We start from the raw sequence: 13,299 nt of genomic DNA, 5'->3' as shown, positions 1-13,299 counted from the left end.
ACTACTTTGACACTTGGTCAAAATAATTTGACCCAACAATTTCCCCTTTTTTGCTGATGATATTAAAACCTTTGCCTAGATAACGAATTACGCATTCATCATATAGATAAGAAGTAAAACTTGTTTATCCATCTTACATAAACACTTTTCAAGAACACCAATATTCAGAAACCATGTTTTAGAAAGCCAAAAACATAAACTGACATAAAAATAGTGAATCCCTTTTCACTCGAGGATCAATTGGATAGGTGAATCCTTCACCGCTCATCCCTTCTCCAGTCAGCAGGTTCTGGAACGGAGGAAGACCGCGTCCACCACGACCACTTCCGCCAGTTCGACTCCACGATCGCTTCCAGTACTTCGACCCCCGCGATCACCACCACTGCTTCGACCTCCGCGATCACCACCACTGCTTCGACCTCCGCGATCACCGCTGCTTCGGCTTCCGTGATCACCACCGCTTTGACCTCCGCCTCTTTTAGTTGGCCTTGGGTTTTCATCATTTGTTGGCATTCGCTTAGATCTGGTTCCGGTTGTTACACCGTCACCTCTTCTGTCTCTAACATCATTGCCTTGAGTAATGGTATTCTGCTCTTTCTCAGCATCATCTTTCGCATTCTCTTCAGCTTGAAATTTCCTTGCGATAGAGTCAGCATACTCCAGTCTTTCAGCATATGTTCTTCTCATGCTGCCTTGAATTTTATCCAGCTGATTCTGAATCAAGCCCATTGCTTCCATAACCTCTCTTTGATTATCAAGATTGATCTGTCTTTCAAGGCTCATCATTTCGGATTGTCGATTGAAGAGTTTCTTTTCAAACCTTCCAAAATTCGTATTGGAGTCTTCAACCTCATATGTGTTTTTCTTCAATGTTAGCTCCAACTCTTTATGGGTTTTGACAAGATCATCAAAGTTCTTCTTGTCTTCCTTCTGGGCTTTCATAAATTTTGACATGTTGAATTGCATAACTGCCACATTACTCTGAAGCATTGTTAACAAGGTTGACATCGAATTCATGAGCTTTGTTCCGTCAACTGAAGATCCTTCATTAGATGAATTATTTTGCGAATATGCTGCCATGGTCTGAATTGGACTGAAGTTGGTATGAACTTGTATGGACTGCTCAGGTTCATCCTCCCCTGATTCACCATCATATTTATTTTGATCTTCTTCTTCCAACTCCTTCTCTTCCATGTTAATCCTTTTGAGAAAGTTACCTGAATTGTGAAGAGTATTAAGAATGTTCTCAAAAACATTTGCAGCAATGAATTTGGAAATAGTAGAGGCTTGAAAGTTTAAGCATTCTGATCTTGTTCCCCCTTAGATGAGGAACAACTCTCAGCTTCTTTTTCTTTTTTAGGGTTCCCCCTCTAATCTGATAATCTCAGGATGACTGACTTCAGCCTCTTTTTCTTCAGATCCCTCTGTTCCTACAGCAGGAGATTTCACCACCTCTTCTTCATGAGTTACAAGAGCTTGAACAAGCTCTTCAACAACATCTCTTTTTTTTTATATAAGAGCTTGAACAGGCTCTTGATCAGCATTATTTTAAAGAGCTTGAGCAGGCTCTTGAATCACTTCTTCTTTTTCTTTAAATGGGTTTGACTGAATAGGTTCTTCGGCTTGCTCAATAGAGGGTTGAGCCTTTAAACGATTCTCTTCTGAAGAAAGACTTCCAAGTTCGATCAGATGAGCAGCATCTTGCTTATCTTTATCTGTCACATCATCAGATAAGTCCATTTGATCATCTTCATCTAAGGAACTACCGAATGGGCTAGCTTCTTAGCAACTTGCTCCATCAACGTACCGAGTATCCACTAAGCTATAGTTCTCCATAATCTCGTCCAACCTCTTCAAAGCCTTTTCTTCTGCTTCAGCACCTTTCTCAATGGGATTGAAGTTGGCTTTTCTTGCCTCGTGAATAGAAAAGAGAGTTCTTCCTATCAAGTTCGCTTCCACCAGATCTTTTCTCTTAAGGGCATCATACACTTCTGAAGTCTTAGCCCACTTCAAGACCTTTTTCTCATTTTTGACTAGCTCCCTCCATTGATTGATTATCTCTTTACCTTTGATGACTCCGGTGTACTTGATAGACATTATGTTCAGTACCCAAGTATCGAAGATCTCTATCTTCTCAGCAGCAGCAGCTTTGGCCTGATCCATCATGAGGTCAACAATACACGTTGCCTCCAAAACTTCTTCATCAATGTTTGAAACAATATTCTTCCTTTTTCCGATCACTTTGGTGGGCTTTGGAAAGGGTCGTGGTTCTCCAAAGATAATTCCAGCAGATTGTCTTGCAGAACGCATGATTTCATGAGCAGTCAACGGTTTTACGATATGTCCTGGTGCGGGTTCTGCTAGAACAATCTTTCCACCCACTAAAGACTCCGTTGGAACAAGGTTTGGAACGCGAGGAAGTTCCAATAGCATAAACTTAACCTTTTCAGGTTCACCACCAGCAACAAAGGTAGGAACATCGCCTTGCTCTGGTTCAGTACGTTCTGTAGCACCCGCGGCTACAAGATCAGGTTGATGAACAGGAGATGCAACCCTGCTCAGAATTTTATTAGTTGGACCAACTAGCTCAACAGTTGGCCCGACAGCAGATTCCTTTTCAGGAATAAAAACATATTTTTCTTGTTCCATCTCAGGAACTTTAAATTTGGGTACATCGGCCAGGGATTGAGAAGAGGTTACCTTCGATGAGGCTTTCATCGATTTAGACGCATGAGGCGCCTTTGACTTTTCACCTTTAGAAATACATGACCTTGATGATCTCCGCAACTGACTGGCAGCAGAGACAAGGGAGACATGAGAATTGTGGCAAGTTCGACTAAACCTTGCTTGACTTTGGAATCTACGATTCCAGAATCCTTCTTCGATGAGTTCTTAAGGCTAGTAGAGCTATCCTCAGACTCGTTCAACGTTTTGGTTCGTTTTGCTCCTAATAACAGGACAGAAGCCGCTGGATGTTTTGATCGGGTAATAGAACTTCCTACTGTCTGTTAACTCGAGGCTCCGGAAAGAGACTCTTTGTTGTTCTTCATTCTTACTAGGGTGTTTGCGACTATGAAGACAGTGTACACCCTGGTCGGGTTAATTAGTTCGGAATCCTCCATCGGGATCCCCAAATTCTCCAATAGACGGCTTATTTGAGCAGCAAAGTTAATGCTCTCCTGGTTAATTTAAAAGTAGAGGTTCTGGAATAGCGTTAAGGCCCAGTTGACCTGAATCCCCTTTGAGATGGCAGACATATAGTCAAACCGATCTTGACAGTAGAGATTGAATGAACCCGCCTTCCCCTGAAGTGCTTTCGCCACCACATCATTCAGCAAAATGAACTGTGGTTTTAGAGCCTTCTTACTTCCATTGAGTCGAATCGCCGAGCCATCGACATAAAAGACCATCTTCATTTCCTCCATCATCGTCGCTGATAGATATTAGTTGAACGTATGCCCTTCTAATGGAAGTTCAAAGAACTCCGCATATACCGCCTCGTTGAATGAGATTTATGTTCCGTTAACAGCTTCTATAATAGAATCATTCACCATTGTTGCAGACTTGAAGAACTTCCTCACTTCCTTCTCGTGGAAGATGAAAGGCCCTCCCAGATAATTTCCTAGACCGGAATACTCGAGGGATCTGAAAATTTCGACCACCTCTGGTTGATCAAACATGTAAACGGAAGGAAAATCCACCTGCAAAGTACAGTGACCGAGCGTGATTCTCTTGTTTCCCATTTTTAGAAGAATGCGAACAGACACACAAAGAACAAGAGTTTTTGAGAGAGAAAATCAGAGAAATCTAGGGTTCTTAGAAATCTTGAGTGAAAGAAACTTTCAATCTCATGAAAAACTATCCTTATATAGGCTATCAAAAGTCATATAGGATAACCGTTTTTTTTCCTAGGGGTATGTCCCATCAATTAATTTTTAGACGTCCTTTCCAAAGAGTAATCATTATATTGAGGGTATATTAGTCAATCTCTCTCAACATTGAAAGACACGTGTCTTCATTTTATTAGGAGATGACTGTTTTTATTTTTGAGCGGGAAAAATTAGATGTCTTCTCACGTGGGACAGTTGTCCTTGATCGGTCTAATACACACGTTGTTAAATGTTTATCTTACTTCACCCATCTAAGACAACTAAACGTCTATTAGACGCATGAGTCTATTAGACACAAGCGTCTAATCACGTGTCATAAATATGCGTCTAATGTTTAGTAGAAGTGTACGTCTAATTACGCATGAACAACACGTATTAGACGTGTGTTTGATTAGACGTGAGCATCCACTTGCTCTTGACGTAAAAACGTCTAACGTCTATTAGACGTCTAGGTCTAACCGCGCGGGTTTTAAACCAAAACATATAGACTTATATGCATAGATTGTGAGAAAAATTACGTCTAAGTACATGCCTCTGCCTTTAGACGACCTCGTCTAATAGACCGATGAAGGCCTTTTGTCTGAGAGTATCTTTATATTCAAAATAATTTCTCCCTCTCATATTGTGTATGTACAAAATGAATAAACAAATGTTTTGAGGTCCTTCGGACCAAAAGTATTTTAATACAAAACACAGAAAAACATTTAATCTTCTGGAATGGCAACGACCATTGTTGATCTTCTGAAATGTATACTCAAAAGAGTATTCTCCATGCTTCCTTCCTGCAGCCCTCCTGCATCACCTACATAAGAAACTATTTACAAACTCTAGTACCCATCTTCAATTGGGTCCTCAATCAATTAGTCCCATAGGAATCCATATCTGAGATATTCTAATGGATTTCCCATTCTGTGTTGTGATTAATGCGTATGATTTTGACTTAGCAGACGACTTCCTGCTAGGAACTGATCCATTAGCTTTTGAAGAAGACTTTCTTTTTAAATTCCTTGACTTTGAGTTAGGTTTTAGGTTGTCAGACCTGTTAGCTGCTTCTAACTTATTTTTCAGCCAGCTAACAGTCGGTGGAACATAAATTATTTCAATCTTAAAAGCTATTTCTTCACGAATGGGATTAGATTCAATATCAGTCAAACTTCCTTTAACAAAACTTATAGGCTTAAGCTTGTTATTCGATGAGTTTGACTTTTTGCACGACAGGTTTGTGTCATTGCCATCAAATTCTAGACCGGATCTAGATCCGGCAGGTTTTAATATGCTGATCTGATATTTAACAGCTTCTCCAAACCTTATCTATGCACTGACAACATAGTTTAACCTCTTGTTTTCATCAGAAATAGTTTGAATCTGTTCTTTGAGCATCTTATTCTCAGATGAAATCTCTGCAACTTTCTTTTCAAAAACATTTGATTCAAAAGTTTGAGATAAAACTGGTTGAGATGCTTCAAGTGATGATTTTGTTTCATTTAGAGATTCTGCTAGCTTTCTGTACTCTATGACCATGTCATTTAGTGCATCTACCAGTTGTTCCCTTGAAAAATTTTCAGAAGAGAAGTCAAATACCTTAGTTTTTAAATTAAAATAAATAAATTAATAATCATATTTCTAAACATTTATTAACAATATAATTTATAAATATATAAAAATAATTAATCTCAACAATCATATATATATATATATATTGAATAATAATTTTAATTTTCTTTCAATACATTAAGCAGTTACATTCGTTTTTGGATAGTCGATAGATAATGGGTAGTTTAAAACATTATCTTGATCACCACTCTAATAAATATATATAATAATATAATATAATATGTAATTAATATTGAATACAAATTAATTAAATAAATAATAAAATTATATATTTATTTTTTAAGAACTTGTTGTATAGTGCGCTCGATCCTAGAACCTCTAAAAAGGTTGTATAGAAAATTTGTAAGTAATAAAATTTTGTCAAATAAATTTATTATTATTATTGGTTGTTATTTATATATAATAATGTTTAATATTATATTGTGAAGTTATGCGCTATTGTTGATTTAGATATTTGCATTAGTATAAACTAATCAACCTATTTTGTGGGTTAACACATGAGTTTATTGACAAAAATAAAACAGTAACAATAGAAGATGAAAGGTCTCACACAGAATGTTTAAGTAAATTAAATACAAACTTTCATTTATTGTATCTTCTCCTCTTCCATTATATGTGATGGACTATCTCGTATAGTTGTAAAGCTCTCTCTTCTTTTTCTTTTGATTTGTTCTTCTACGCTTGAGGTAAGTATTTCCCTTTCTGAAATATCTTTTCAAATTTCTTCTGATGCTCCTCTTGATTTTTATTTGATTGTTTGAGTGTTGTTAATAATTGTTTTTCTTATGCAACTCTAAAAACATTAAATTGGTAAGGTAAAATTAATGGTTTGTATTAATCCTACTTCTTTCTAATATAAAGATAATTATTTGATATTATTTTGTTTAAAGGTGTGATACCTTCCTCGATCAACTAGATATAATGTAATTATAGACTATTTAGACTAGGTTGAAGAAAAATATTAGAAAAGGTGAACTGAGAAATACATCAATTTATTGTATTGTCTTTGAGATTGAAGCCACTATTTATACTAACCATATTACAGTAGTTAAGAAGTAATTAGAGCCTAGTAAGGTTTGACATTCTGATTAAATCTCTTATATAGTAGTGATCGGATCATTTTGTGGTTCACTACATTCTCCGTCCTTAAGCCTTCTTAACATTCCCGGTCTCAATTTTGTCAAAGGAAATTGTTATCCAAATGTGATGATTATTTGAGACAATCCATGTAATTTATATATATTCTCAAGAAAGGAAGAAGCTATTTGGGATAGTATGAACGGATGTTTCAATTTGACAAAATAGTCGTACTTATGCAATAATCAGTCAATGGCTTACTAATGGAAACAAAATTGCATAAGAATTTTCTGTTATGCCTTGTAAATCCTAGGAATCCTCTTAATGCTTTCACTTATTTTGGAGTTGGCCATACTAGAATACATATGATTTTACTTGGATCAACTACCACACAATTACTACTAACGAAGTGGCTCAAGTAGTTTCAATAATTCGAAAGAGCATATAGATAACTTTTCCAATAACTGGATACTTCCTAGAATATGTAAAATTGATTCCAGCTGCTCCTTATTTTTGTTTAAATTGGTACTGTAGAAAAGAAATTTGTAAGAAAATGTGTACTCCTTTGTCCATTGTGTAACCATGTTAGAAACATTTTTTTCATTAGGGACTGAAATATGACTGGTGCATCGTATAAAACAAATGACATAACTCGAAAATCATATAATTCTGAGTGTGTCACAAAGGTCGTTTTGTGAATGTCTTCCTCTTCTACTTGTATATTATGATAGCTTGCCGAAGATCTAGTATTGAGAATATAATAGCTCCATGTTGTTTGTCCAAAAGATCGTTGATTGAAGGTATATGATAGTTATCCTTTATCGAAATCTCTTTCAGTCGTCTATAATCAATACAGAAACGTCAAGTTCCATCTTTCTTCTTCACTAGTATAACCGGTTATGCGAATGAGCTAGAATTCTCTCGAAAAAATCCGGAGTTTTTTATTTCTGTAACTAGATTTTCAATATAAATGAGTTAAGAATTAGTATTTGCAATTTGTTATTAACCACACTGCCTCTAATTAGGTGGTTGTGACCCAAGTTTTAAATTTATGGCCTAGATAGAAAAGATGACGTTGGCTCAAGAAAACCCTCACTGTTGTTGTTTTCTACGGTAGATTTCGTGTTGGATTTAGCTTTCATTTGAAAAAACACCCAACAAAATAGCTCAATCCTTATAGTTATGTGCTACTATCCCAGGATTGATCGAGCGGCTGGGATTAAATCGTTCCCAACAATGTTCAATTCACAAGTTAGGCCTATATATCTTAATGTTTGAATTTCTGTTTTTTTCAAACCTAGTTTTGTGAAACTCTAACCCTAGATTATTGAACTTATCCTCATGCTCAAACTTGAGCTGTTGTAACTGATTTCTCTACTGGGTTTTGTCTGTATATAAACCTGTATATAAAACGAACTCACCCAATTAAGAGCATAAATAATTTTTGTGAAAATTTGGCTTCTCTCAAATAAATTTATGAATCTTCATTCTTCATCTTAAAACTCTTGAACTATTATGCGCTAAAAGTGTTCTTTTCTTATCACTGTTTTTTCTTATCCTCGAAACCCTTGATTTTTTTCTTTTCTATTCTTCCGCTCCACCCTACAACTTAATATTTCATAGTCCGTTGAATTAGGAAATCTCAATCATACATTCATCAAAGCAACTACATGAAAGTAATGATGTGGAACGTGTTCAAGAGGGACCTCTTAATATAGTTCGGTCCTTCTATACATGAAACCCCCATAAGAAAATTAATGCACTTAAAACATGTTAGTTCATTCAAAGAAAAAATCTCCAATACATATAATTTCCTAAAAATTGTATAGTATGCGTAGAGAATATATTATAGACTACTACCTATTCAGATTGAGGGAAGAAATTGTAAATGTAGTCATATTGCGGTTTCTCGAGTCCTTAAATGAGGCCATGTCTATGACCAAGGTCTAAGAAGTGACATGCAAGTTACTTTTGAGCAGCGGCCACATGTATATTTCAGAACCACCATTCCTGCGTTAAACCGACCTGACCAAGCCCCTCTTATGCGTCTTCTTCTAACGTGAACTAGGTCCACATAAAGCAATTAAACCCAACTATAATGGATAAAAAAGGAGTAAAGACTTCTACTACACTTGTGATGAGAGGTGGGAACCTAACCACATATGTAAATCAAAGTTATTCATGGTCTCAGTTAATGACCAAGTTTCTAAGAAGTCACCCTAATACCACTTCTTGACAATTCTCCTTCATGGCAACCCATTGCAGAGGAAGATCCCACATTTTCTTTACATGAATTGACCGGTTCTAAAAATTTTCAAACACTTCAGATTCTTAGCAAGATTGGAAACTTACCAATGGTGATCATGGTCAATAGATGTAGAATCTTCAACTTTATAAACAACAAGATTATGAAATATATAAGTCATGATACATTGCCCACTCAGGTGTTGTCAATGAAATGGTCAATGGATGCTAAGGATTAACAAACATATATGAAAGTGATTATCATGACACAGTACGATATTATATTGGATGAATGTGGAATGACTACTAACTTAGAGAATCTAGAGATCATGAGTAAATGGTCGACTCCATAATTAGTAAAATAATTGAAAGGAATTTTGGGATTGACTAAATAACATCGAAAGTTTATGAAGGATTACGGTTCTATAGCTCGACTCCTTTCTGCCCTGCTAAAAAGAATATATAAAATTGCATGAAACAGTTGAATGATAGAAAGATAAACGAGTTCACTTTAGAGATCGAATGTTGTGCATTAGTGATACTATTGCCATATATGCAACTCTCGGTCGATAAACTATTCTATAAACTCTCTCTCAAATAATGCCATTATACATAATGTCTTCCATATATCACAATTGAAGAATGTCTAAGGGATCTCTTCTATCATTGTAGAAATTCCCTAAATTGGTGCATAAATTATCAGGAAATTTTTTTTATGGGTGAACTAGATTTCGTAATGCAGGGAAGACCAAAAGAAACTGTTAATGAGCTAAGAATGGATAGAAAGAGAAGACTAGACTTGGAAAGATGCTAAAAAAATAAACATTCAATGCCTATAGATGTCGCTAACATGAAGTCAAACCTGACCAATATCACTTCGTCGAGGACGACGGAGAAATGAAGGGGGATAATGCTACAATCCCAAGATTGATCGAATGACTGAGATAGAATCGCACCCAACAAGGTTCAATTTACAATTATAGTTGGATACCTAATTTTTTGTGATTCTATAACCCTAGTCATTGTTTGGTTTTTTAATCAGTCGGCTGCATCAAAATTCGATGGCTTTCAATTTCCTCAATAATGGAAACTTCATCCTTTTCTTGTGAATCTATTGGTAGTCTAATAATTTTAAGCCGTATTCATTCTTGGTGATGGACATAAGGAGAAATTGAATATATTTTTTTAGAACAAACGAATAGATGGACATTAAGCAATATTTATTCTCGGTGATGGACCAATGATAGATAATACCACAGTTGATCACATACTTTACGGTTTGTTCCCAGTACACTTTATCATTGATTAAATGCGGATGAATATTTATTCTATAAGATGTTGATGTCTTGCAAAAGTAGTTTGGGATTCTTAGGTAGGAAGAGAGATACAGAGGAAGTGAAGACTCAGAAAAATATTAGGATTTTATTGTAAGGAAGATGAGATAGATACATAGATAATAGATAAGAGATATGTATCAGGAAAAACCATATGATTCAGATTCAATTCGAGTCGTATTCTTTAATCTGTGTCAACTTATGTGTGAACTTAATGGGAAATACTTGGCACCATTGGATATAAGGATTGAATTGAGAATCAACGGATTTAGATTATAATTGACATTGAAGATAAATTGGACATACATGATATTAGTATTAATGTTAGGCTTTATACCAATGGTTGTAATACCAATCGGTATAAGTCATCTACAAAAGGGTGTGGAAAGTTGCCGCGTAGTTTCCATCGTATTTTCTAGGTTATACCAATTGATATTATAACTAATCGGTATTGACTCGGCTATACCGATTGATTTTATAATCAATCGGTATTATTATCTTTACACTGATTGGTATCATAACCAATCGCTAAAGATATTCGTCATTTAACCTTTTTATTAGTAATTTATGTAAAGTGCTTAGAAAGAACATTAATTAGCATTTTTTCGAGAAGCTTGACGAGTATTTAGATTTCAGTATTAACCTCTTCTGCATTACAATTAAATGAAATATATATGTTTTTATTTTTTTTTAGAGAATACGGAAAAAAGTACCCTAAAAGATTATTCACTACATGGTTCTAAACCAAGTATGTTTCTTTTATAATTAGTCTAACCTTAAGAATTTATCTCCAAAAATAAGTTGATTAATGTCCTTTATCATCTTCACCTAAATAAGAAGTGAGATTAATTACAACACTACTATCATTTTTAAAATCCAACACCAATCTACTTAAGTAGAAAGTAGAGTGACAAACATGTTATATAATAATGTCTACATTTTAAGATAGAACTTTTGAGTTCTAACCTTTCATTCTCATTGTTTATTAGTCCTATCTAATTTGTCTGATTTTATGTTTTTAGTTTCAGTAATTGGATGGCCTTATCTTTTTGGTAATGGGATGGAAAAATTATTTTCCCTTGAAAAGATGTTATACCCTTAAATTGACATGTATTTTGTTCACATGAGAAACTGTTATTCTTTTGAATGTTGTGACACCTTTTTTTCATATTAAAAGTCTCAACAACCCCATCATGTATAAATTCTTAGATATATTCTCATCCATTAATCATATCTAATCATTAAATATTATCTATTCAAATTTATGTTATATATAAAAGTTGCTTGAAAATAATTCTTAATTAGTATTCACTCTTTCTTAGGAGACTTGACGAAAATATAGACTTCAATATTAACCACTTGTGCATTCTAATTAGGTGAAATAAATATTTTTTAACATTAATTCCAGAATTGATGTTATAAAAGAAATTTGATTAATATCTTCTACCATCTTTACTTAAAGAGATGTAACCTTAATTACAACACTATTAACATTCCTAAAATCTAACATCTATCTACTTAAGTAGAAAGGAAAGTAAAATTATGTTAGTTAAAATAATGGTTGTACTTTTAGAAAGAAGATTTGAATTCGAACATTTCATTGTCATTATTTATTAGGTGTATACATATTGTTGGCTGCAGTGCAAGATTTGAGTTAATTTACTATGAAACTTATTCTACTCCACTTATTTATTTTATCTCAAATTGATTATTTCTCCAAAGTCATATTATTTTATCCTATATTCAAATAACAACAGTGTCTATTTTATTATCTTTCATTTATTTGATATCTGTATAAACCCAGAAGATGTTTTATTATAGGTTCTCATGTTTGATATTTTATAGTGTTTTTATGTCTACAATTTAAAGAGAAAATGCTGACTCTTTATTAAGTTAATTAGTCATTTATTTTTCTAACTTGACTCATTTAATCCTAGAATACCAACTTAATGTTGTAAGAATAGATTAATGTTTCTACACAAATTTGAGTTTGTCAAAATTTTATGCTCACCTTCATTTTTGAAATAATTTATTTTGTTTGGATCATTGAACATATAATTGTTTTGTCTTCTATAATTCTTGATGAATGATGAGAAATGTCAATCTTGTGTTGTTTTTTGGAAGACATTTATTATAGTTTACCTATAACATTTATCACTGTTTCTGCTTACCTTCTTTCTTCCACTTCCACTATTATATTCTACATTAATATAAGTAATAGCACACACGTTGTTAATGATAAAAAAAATATATTTTTTTCTTGTTAATGATATTATCTAGTTGATGTTTACATAGAGTCTCACACTGATTATATATATATTATTCTAATAAAATGATATTATGGGTGATACAGAGAAGACTTGATATTCAGTTAGTTTTATTGTCCATATCTAATCCTTTTGGTTTTCTATTTTTAATTTGAGTAATTGGATGACCTTATCTTTTTTGTCATGGGATGGATATTATACTATTTCCCCCTAAATAAATGGTCTAAGCTGTTTTTTGTTTAGTTTTGGTATCATAATACATTACTTCTTCCTCTTATAAGTAGGTCTTATACTTTTTTGACGTGGATGCAATTTTGTAATATTGTTCAATTATTTATTCTTTATGATTTAACTATTAATCTTAGTTTAAATTATTTTCTCTTTGCAACTAGTTGATTTTGGGATGGGGTGACAGAGTTTCAATATGATTTAGTTGTGATTTTTCACTGACTCTATGTTGAGTTTTATTGGTTTGAAAAAACTAATCCTGGATGTTGATATTGATTATTGCAGAAAATTATGTTTTCTCATACTAGAATGATTTGGTCTGTAGGATGTTTAGATTATTTATCTCGTGTTTGGTAAAAATACTCAATTGAAATTAATTATAATGTTGTATTGTCTCATTGTAAATGATGAACTCATATAATATAGTACAACAAATATGATAATTTTTAGTGTTATAAATATTTTTTGCTAAATGTTTGTTTTATTAAAATATTTTTGTACTATTTTTTATTATGTAAGATGGTATTGATTAACATTAAATGTTTGTGTATATTTTAGGTACGAGGAAACATGTAGAATGTAGAATTGTGTTGGGGGCTTTTTTCATGACCATGACAAAGCTAACATGAAGGTCATCGTTCATGT

The 13,299-nt window shown here is 33.7% G+C and overlaps 1 protein-coding gene across 1 annotated transcript; it reads right to left on the bottom strand.

The window, feature by feature from the left end:
* Positions 1-279: 279 nt before the first annotated feature.
* LOC124924640 (keratin, type I cytoskeletal 9-like) lies at positions 280-1,194 on the bottom strand. Its single transcript, XM_047464653.1, has one exon. The coding sequence runs from the start codon at positions 1,192-1,194 to the stop codon at positions 280-282; it is 915 nt and encodes a 304-aa protein (XP_047320609.1).
* Between the last annotated feature and the right edge of the window lie 12,105 nt (positions 1,195-13,299).

The sequence above is a fragment of the Impatiens glandulifera genome, chromosome 2 (assembly GCF_907164915.1).
Source record: "Impatiens glandulifera chromosome 2, dImpGla2.1, whole genome shotgun sequence".
In the NCBI taxonomy this organism is placed as follows: domain Eukaryota; kingdom Viridiplantae; phylum Streptophyta; class Magnoliopsida; order Ericales; family Balsaminaceae; genus Impatiens; species Impatiens glandulifera.
Note: the sequence above shows the minus strand (reverse complement) of the source record. Positions and strands in the feature narration are given on the sequence as shown.

Coding starts and splice junctions, on each gene's coding strand:
- LOC124924640 (XM_047464653.1), bottom strand. CDS start 1,194: ATGGAAGAGAAGGAGTTGGAAGAAGAAGATCAAAATAAATATGATGGT.